The sequence below is a fragment of the Amphibalanus amphitrite genome, unplaced genomic scaffold (assembly GCF_019059575.1).
Source record: "Amphibalanus amphitrite isolate SeventyFive unplaced genomic scaffold, NRLGWU_Aamphi_draft 000961F_arrow, whole genome shotgun sequence".
NCBI classification, from domain to species: domain Eukaryota; kingdom Metazoa; phylum Arthropoda; class Thecostraca; order Balanomorpha; family Balanidae; genus Amphibalanus; species Amphibalanus amphitrite.
The window spans coordinates 239,950-248,557 of record NW_024882455.1 but is presented as its reverse complement, the minus strand read 5'-3'; the positions used below and the strand labels follow the sequence as shown (position 1 = coordinate 248,557).

General features: G+C 58.9%; 1 protein-coding gene across 1 annotated transcript; it reads left to right on the top strand.

Moving 5' to 3' along the window:
* Positions 1-1,210: 1,210 nt before the first annotated feature.
* Positions 1,211-8,266, top strand: LOC122368616 (something about silencing protein 10-like). Its single transcript, XM_043342752.1, has 7 exons — positions 1,211-1,233; positions 2,097-2,581; positions 5,025-5,251; positions 5,770-6,402; positions 7,179-7,280; positions 7,448-7,654; positions 7,882-8,266. Exons 2-7 carry the CDS (start codon positions 2,296-2,298, stop codon positions 7,969-7,971), a joined length of 1,545 nt encoding a protein of 514 aa, XP_043198687.1. The 5' UTR covers positions 1,211-1,233; positions 2,097-2,295; the 3' UTR covers positions 7,972-8,266.
* The last annotated feature ends 342 nt before the right edge of the window (positions 8,267-8,608 follow it).

Below are 8,608 nucleotides of genomic sequence, written 5' to 3'. Positions count from 1 at the left end.
GAAGGATTGCCGCTTATGAATGCTACATATATATGTGCCTCACCAGCGCCTGTTATTGAAGCTCCAATCCTGCGGCATTAGGGGTCGGCTGCTCGAATGGATAAGGGCCTTCTTGACTGACCGACAGCAGCGTGTGTCGATAAATGGGGCAAAGTCAGACTGGGTTCCTGTCACCAGTGGCGTACCACAGGGAACGGTCCTGGGCCCGTTGCTGTTCCTGGTCTTTGTCAATGACCTGCCCGCTTGTGTCTCGTCAGGGCTAAAGTTATTCGCAGACGACACGAAGCTGTACAGAAGTGTCGGCCAGGCTTCAGAGTCGGAGGCTTTGCAACGAGACCTCGATGCCCTGCTCGGATGGTCTGAGAAATGGCAACTTCCTTTTAATCAGTCGAAGTGCAAGTCTCTTCACCTAGGTCCTCGAAACGCCAATCACCTGTACCGTATGGGAGACACTATGTTAGAGCAGACGTTGGTGGAAAAGGACCTGGGGGTCAAGATAGACCACCAGCTCAAGTTCCGGGAACAGGCTGCCGCAGTCGTGGCCAAAGCGTCACACATTCTGACAGTCATTCGTCGATCTTTCGGAGTAATTGATGAGACTACGCTTCCAACACTCTTCCGGACCATGGTTCGCCCCCATCTCGAATACGCCAACGCGGTCTGGGGACCCTTCAACCGAGAAGACCAGAAACGCATTGAACGGGTACAGCGACGGGCCACGAGACTGGTTGCCAGCATCCGCCACCTGCCATACAAGGAGAGACTCCGGAGCCTGAATTTGCCATCGCTCTACTATCGGCGCCGACGAGGCGACATGATCTCGGTTTACCAGGTGCTTCGACGGGGAGTGGATGTTGACCCATCTCAGTTCTTCACTGCGGCGACGACGACCAGAACTCGAGGGCATGAGTGGAAGCTGTCCAAGCCAAGGGCTGTCTCCAGAGTGCGGCGGAACGCCTTCAGCATACGAGTCCTGAACGACTGGAACTCTCTGCCATCCGCTGTCGTCGATGCGCCCTCAGTCAATAGCTTCAAGGCCAGGCTTGACGAACACTGGGCTCACGCCAAGTACACCATACATTCCAACGACTGATGCAGTGACACACTGACACAAAGCTCGTCACGTCCGGATCCAAGAGGCCAAAAGGCCTTCCTAAATTCCGCATTTTATAAGTATAAGTAAGTAAGTAAGTATATATTGCGCAACTGTTTCGAAGAAAATGCTGAAAACATGTGGGGATGTTGTGCCGTATTTCTGTGGGGGATATAAAAGTGCCAGTGTTGATTTTTAAGTTTTTTTTTTAATAAATTCAGACAATTCTAAAGTACACAGCTTCAGACTAGATTACTTCAACATGGGTTGTGGAATAGCGGGCAGCAGCCTGGTGGCTGGTTTAGTGGTAAATGTCAACAGTCTTAAAGCAGTCTGGTTCCATTTTAATTTGATTTAAAGTATGTTCTATAAATTTCCATTGTCCCTTGCATTGTCCAAGTGGACATGTGTTTTGTAATGAGGGTCTTCAGTAGACTCTGTGGGCACTTTTCTGGTCACTTGAAGGCAAAATGTGCCAGTTTCCTGATTTTGGCTCAATTACGTGGGCAGTGTTTCACAGCCGCTAGCAGCACACTGCCAGCACTAGCAGCACACTGCCAGCACATTTTTCAAGCTGATGTCACAGATTGTGGTAGTGTTAGAGATGCAAGTTTGTTGCTGTCTTCACGGGAACCCAATTTGACAGTTGTGCTAGTATGAAATGGCCATGGAGTCTGGATGGAATTAGACATTAAAACTTAGAATGTCTTAGTGAATGCCTATTTAAACCTTGTTTAACACCACAAACCACTGGTGAATCTGAAGTCTGAAATGCTTCTAGTTCTTAAGTTTAATTGTTTTATCTTTTTTGTCATTTTTCCAGCTGAAAGCTATGATCTTTTGCCTATTGAAATTAGTTGAAACTTGAAATCATGCCAAAAATTAACATGACCATGCCACCTCACATTAGTTTTGAGTTGAGTTGAGATAGCCAACTTGGGGCCCCTGGCTCACAATTATTTGATTGGGTACTCACAACATCAAGAATATATAAATGTTGCAGGTGCATCAGTGAGCTGCAGGAGTTGCCAGTGCAGATCATGCAATTGGTGATCTGAGCCAGCTACTCTGCACAGTCAAAGCCTGACTGAGGATCGATACAGGGAGTGAGTTCACAGCTGGACACAGGACTGTGGTCCGTCTGAGGGGACAACAGTCCATCTGAGAGGGCAGGACTCTCTCTGAGGGGACCGCCAGCCGCCATGGGCCGGAGGAAGACCCGCGGCCGCCGGCCGGCCGCCGCCGCCTCTGCCGACGCCGGCTCGGATGACGAGCTGGTGCGCTCCGAGCTGGACGAGGACGAGATGCGCGACGAACTGGACGAGTTCGAGCTGCGCCGCGAGCGCGCGCTGCTGGCGGACGGCGGCGGCGCGTCCGGCCGGCCCGCCGCCGCCGCCGCCGCCGCGCGATCCAAACACACCGAGGTGCTGGCCTTTGACGACGACGACTCAGCGAGCGACGACGAGTACGGACAGCTTCCAGACGGCGGTGAGTAGTACGGACAGCTGCCAGACGGCGGTGAGTAGTACGGACAGCTGCCAGACGGCGGTGAGTAGTACGGACAGCTTCCAGACGGCGGTGAGTAGTACGGACAGCTTCCAGACGGCGGTGAGTAGTACGGACAGCTGGGAGGGCCGGACGGTGGGTAGTACGGACAGCTTCCAGACGGCGGTGAGTAGTACGGACAGCTTCCAGACGGCGGTGAGTAGTACGGACAGCTTCCAGACGGCGGTGAGTAGTACGGACAGCTTCCAGACGGCGGTGAGTAGTACGGACAGCTTCCAGACGGCGGTGAGTAGTACGGACAGCTTCCAGACGGCGGTGAGTAGTACGGACAGCTTCCAGACGGCGGTGAGTAGTACGGACAGCTTCCAGACGGCGGTGAGTAGTACGGACAGCTTCCAGACGGCGGTGAGTAGTACGGACAGCTTCCAGACGGCGGTGAGTAGTACGGACAGCTTCCAGACGGCGGTGAGTAGTACGGACAGCTTCCAGACGGCGGTGAGTAGTACGAACGGCTCGGAGGGCCGGACGGTGAGTAGTACGGACAGCTTCCAGACGGCGGTTAGTAGTACGGACAGCTGGGAGGGCCGGATGGTGGGTAAGAACAGCTGGGAGGGCCGGACGGTGGGTAGTACGACTATGGACAGCCGGGAGGGCCGGACGGTGGGTAGTACGGACAGCTGAGAGGGCCGGACGGTGGGTAGTACGGACAGCCGGGAGGGCCGGACGGTGGGTAGTACGGACAGCCGGGAGGGCCGGACGGTGGGTAGTACGGACAGCTGAAAGAGTCGGACGGTGGGTAGTACGACTATGGACAGCTGGGAGGGCCGGATGGTAGGTAGTACGGACAGCCGGGAGGGCCGGACGGTGGGTATTTAGTACGACCATGGATTAGGTATTCCTGGATCGGACACTCCGCCGATTTTCCGACCACCCGGCGGCGGCGGCGGATTTCCCGACGGCGAGGGCGCTGCCGCCATTTTAGCATTGCGGGCTATGGGCGGAGCGTGTCTTTTTGTATACTTTTGTCGTTTATTACTTACCTGTAACCGATTTTGATGAAAATTTTTGTGAACCTGGTAGAACAGGAATTGAGGAATGTCATGAAAATGCTATTTTCCCAGTTTTGATTTAAGAAGCTGCTTAAATTCTGCTGACAAGTGAGGGTTCGTGATTACAGCCGAAGAGCCAATGTTAGAATAAAGTGAATGTTTATGCGATAACATGAAAATAAGTTGATATTTGTATTAAATCATCAATAGGAACTTGTTTGACTGCCGAGGAACGATGATATTTGATGATAAATTGCATCGGCAAGTCAAGAATACCGGCTCAGTTTATGGGCATCAGGTAATGATTCCGTATGTGATAGTGACTAAATGGAGCCATAATAATTATAAGAAAGAACTTAAAATATGTGTGAAGTCTCTGAAATCGTGTTTTATGAGCTAAAGTTCGCTAATTTCGCCCTCCATTACCGCGTTTTTAGCACGCAAGCCGGTGCGGCGGCCGCCGGCGCACTCGCCGCCGATGTTTCGGAGCTCCGCCACCAAGGCGGCCGCTTGGTCGCCGGCGCTAGTGTTGGGGAATAGGGAGTGTCCTATCCAGGTATACTTCATCCATGGTACGACTGTGGACAGCTGGGAGGGCCGGACGGGGGGTAGTACAGACAGCCGGGAGGGCCGGACGGTGGGTAGTACGGACAGCCGGGAGGGCCGGACGGTGGGTAGTACGGACAGCCGGGAGGGCCGGACGGTGGGTAGTACGACTATGGACAGCTGGGAGGGCCGGACGGGGGGTAGTACGGACAGCCGGGAGGGCCGGACGGTGGGTAGTACGGACAGCCGGGAGGGCCGGACGGTGGGTAGTACGGACAGCTGGGAGGGCGGGACGGTGGGTAGTACGGACAGCTGGGAGGGCCGGACGGTGGGTAGTACGGACAGCCGGGAGGGCCGGACGGTGGGTAGTACAGACAGCTGGGAGGGCCGGACGGTGGTAGTACGACTATGGACAGCCGGGAGGGCCGGACGGTGGGTAGTGTGACTATGGACAGCTGGGAGGGCCGGACGGTGGTAGTACGACTATGGACAGCCGGGAGGGCCGGACGGTGGGTAGTACAGACAGCTGGGAGGGCGGGACGGTGGGTAGTACGGACAGCCGGGAGGGCCGGACGGTGGGTAGTACGACTGTGGACAGCTGGGAGGGCCGGACGGTGGGTAGTACGGACCTTATCTGATCTGATCATGCAGTTGGCTAATTTGAGCCATTTTCCGTTCCGTTCCGTTCCATTTAATATATTTTCACATATAATAGGCAAGGATTCAGTCTCATTGGCCCGCTCTGACCTCCCCCGTCTCTGATTGGCCAGCTGTGACCTCCCCCGTCCCTGATTGGCCAGCTCTGACCGCCCCCGTCTCTGATTGGCCAGACGCGGCGGAGGAGGTGGACGGCGCCGAGCTGTCGGGCGGCTGGGGCAAGCGCAAGGCGTCCTACTACAGCACGGACCAGGTGGACGAGGACTGGCGCGGCGCCACGCGCGAGGAGACGCTGGAGGCGGCCGAGCTGGAGGAGCGCGAGGCGCGCGCCATCCAGCGCCGGCTGGCGGAGCAGCTGCAGCACGACCAGCTCGAGTTCGGCACGGCCGCCGTCACACCGGTCAGTGCCGCCGTCACACCGGTCAGTGCCGCCGTCACACCGGTCAGTGCCGCCGTCACACCGGTCAGTGCCGCCGTCAGTAACCATCCCTCCGTCCCTCCGTCAGTGACCGTCTCGCGGTCCCTCCGTCAGTAGCCATCCCGCCGTCCCTCCGTCAGTGACCGTCTCGCCGTCCCTCCGTCACACCGGTCAGTGACCGTCTCGCGGTCCCTCCCGTTCGGCGGCGCGGCGCGGCGTCAGACCAGCTCGGCGCCAGCAGTCGGCAACAGTGTATCGATGTGCGCCCAGCGAGGGCTGGTGGAAAGTTCAAATGTCTTTATTTTCCAGTTCGGAAGCGTCCTGACGGACTGGGGGAACATAACAGCCTGTGGCAGGTTGTGGAGAGGGTGTTGGAATGTCTTTGGGATGAGGCCACCGGTGAAGCATCTGACCCCGAGTGTAGCCGTCCGCCCGGCCGCGGTGCTCTGTACCCCGTGTCTATGCTCTGCACTGACTGCAGCTGTGTCTGGTGCCGGCAGGCGGCCGGTGACGCGGCGCCGTCGGCCGGCGCGCTCTCGGTGCCGCTCGACACCAGCGGCCTGTCGCGCGCAGAGCGTCTGCAGCTGCTGCGCCGCCGGTGTCCCGAGCTGCTGCCGCTGCTGGACGAGTTCTCCCGCCGCGCCGGCGAGCTGGCCGCCGCGCTGGAGCCGGCGCGCCGCGCCGTGACGCGCGGCCAGGCGGCCGGCCCGGGCGCCCTCTACGTGACGGTGCGCCGCCGGCTGCTGCTGCTCTACTGCCTCAACATCAGCCACTACGTGACGCTGCGCGCCGGCCGCGCCGACACGGACACCCACCCGGTGATGCGCCGGATCGCCCAGTGCGGCCGGCTGCTGGAGACGCTGGCGCCCGCCGACCGCGCCATGGCGCCGCAGCTGGAGCGACTGCGCCGACTGCTGGCCGACGGCGTCCCGCTGCGCACCGTGGCGGCGCCGGACGCAGCCGCCGCCCCCGCTCCCGCCCCCGCCCCCGCCGGGCGGCGACTGAAGGCGGCGCGGCGGCGCGCGGCGCCCGCCCCGACCGGCGCCGAGTCGGAGGTGGACCGCCAGCTTGCCTCGCTCACCATGGAGATCGAAGGCCTCGAGCGGCAGAAGCACCGACTGGCCGCCGAAAAGGTGCGTGCCGGATGGGCAACGGCCGCCGGGCATCGCTCGGTACTTCGAAATGGCATGAACCCTGAGTCATTCCTGTATATGTTTTCATATGTCAGTGGTCGCAGCAATCTTTCCTCTATTTCATGAGCTGCAAGTATAGACATTTGTTGTCGTGGCTCACTGTCGACGTTGTGAGGGCGGCACAGTCCGTCTCTCGTCGTTCGTCTGCGGTCTGCGCCGTGTGTGACCCGTATGCGACCGTGTGTGACCGTGTGTGACCCGTATGTGACCTGGTGTGACCCGTATGTGACCTGGTGTGACCCGTATGTGACCTGTGTGTTACCCGTATGTGACCGTGTGTGACCCGTATGTGACCGTGTGTGACCCGTATGTGACCGTGTGTGACCCGTATGTGACCGTGTGTGACCTGGTGTGCCCCGTGTGTGACCCGTATGTGACCCGTATGTGACCGTGTGTCAGTGTGCCCCGTATGTGACCGTGTGTGACCCGTATGTGACCGTGTGTGACTGTATGTGACCCGTATGTGACCGTTTGTGACCCGTATGTGACCGTGTGTGCCCCGTATGTGACCTGTGTGTGACCCGTATGTGACTGTGTGTGACCCGTATGTGACCGTGTGTGACCCGTATGTGACCGTGTGTGACTGTATGTGCCCCGTATGTGACCTGTGTGTGACCCGTATGTGACTGTGTGTGCCCCGTATGTGACCGTGTGTGACCCGTATGTGACCGTGTGTGCCCCGTATGTGACCCGTATGTGACCCCGTCGTCCGTCAGGAGGAGGCGGGCCCGACGTTCACGGAGCGGCGCCGCGCCGGCCAGGAGCGTCACAACCCGCTGACGCCGTTCAGAAGGAAGGAGCGACCCGCAGAGGGCCGGGTGAGTACAGGGGCGGTCACAGGAGCGGTGACAGAGGCGGATCACAGGTCATGGGTCACAATGTCGCAGTGGTGAGTCGCAGTGCCGGGCAGTGTGAACTGTGTACAGTCTGAGCGGGCTATATGTGCAGTATTGGCCGTGTCTGACTGTCCCCCTGTCCCCGGCAGGCGGGCGGCGGCGGCCCGGCGCCGGCGGCCGACCCCGGCTCCACAGACCAGGCCGACACAGAACACGACGCCGACCAGAAGCGCAGCATCACCTACCAGATGGCCAAGAACAAGGGGCTGATGCCCAAACGCAGCCGCGAGAGCCGCAACCCGCGCGTCAAACACAAGGAAAAGTTCAAACGGGCGCTCAAGAAGCGCCGCAGTCTGGTGAGTGCTCTGAACACTCCAAGATGTTTCACAGCTGCACGGCACGAACACACGTGTGTTCCCGTGTCCGCGATGTATCAGCTGTGTGTTTCCGTGTCCCCGATGTATCAACTGTGTGTTTCCGTGTCCCGTTATATTAGTTACGTGATTCTGTTATATCGATATAGCATCGCTGTGCTGCCCGTATCTCATGCTCTCATATCACCTCTGGGTACCCGTGTCCACAGGTGCGTCTGCCCAAGAAGGAACTCCAGAAGTATGGCGGAGAGGTGTTCGGCATCCGCATGGGCGCCGTGAAGAGCGTCTCCATCAAATAGCGACAGAAGGCGGCGTCAGTCGGCGCAGCGACCGCAGGGGCTCCGTCCGGACTGCGGCCGTGTGCGGTCCGCGGTCCGTGTCATGTGGTCCGCGATCCGTGTCAGGACCGTGTGGTCCGTGTCCTGTGGTCCGGGTCTGTCTGGGCCGTGTCGTGTGGTCCGTGTCCTGTGGTTCACGGGCCGTGTCGTGTGGTCCGGGGTACGGACCGTGTGGTCTGCGGTCCGCGGTGGGCGTCTCCTTGTTCAGTACAGCGCGGCGATGGGAACAGAAATACACTGGTGGCTGCGGACACAATTACTGGTCGTCTGTACACGTGGGGTAATGTCCGGTGGACGGTGAGCGCGGCGTTTCCCCCCCCCCCCGCGCCGACGGTCAGCTCGAACCCAGCCCAGGTCGTTGGTTCTGCTCCCCACAGACTGGGCCGCGTCTCGGCCGTGCCAGGGTAAGAAACAGCGACCTGTGACAGTGTTTTGGTTATTCTCCGACACTCTGACGGTAATGGTATGTATTTGTTATTCTCCGACACTGATGGTGTGTGTTGGCTATTCTCCGACACTGTGACGGTGTGTATTGGTTATTCTCCGACACTCCCCACAGACCTGTGACGGTATCCATTGGTTATCCTCCAGACACTAA

Bases quoted from the DNA above. Each gene is read 5' to 3' on its own strand.
- LOC122368616 (XM_043342752.1), top strand. From the start codon at position 2,296: ATGGGCCGGAGGAAGACCCGCGGCCGCCGGCCGGCCGCCGCCGCCTCT. The intron at 2,582-5,024 runs GTGAGTAGTACG...CTGATTGGCCAG, and splicing joins CGGACAGCTTCCAGACGGCG to ACGCGGCGGAGGAGGTGGAC. The intron at 7,281-7,447 runs GTGAGTACAGGG...TGTCCCCGGCAG, and splicing joins AGCGACCCGCAGAGGGCCGG to GCGGGCGGCGGCGGCCCGGC.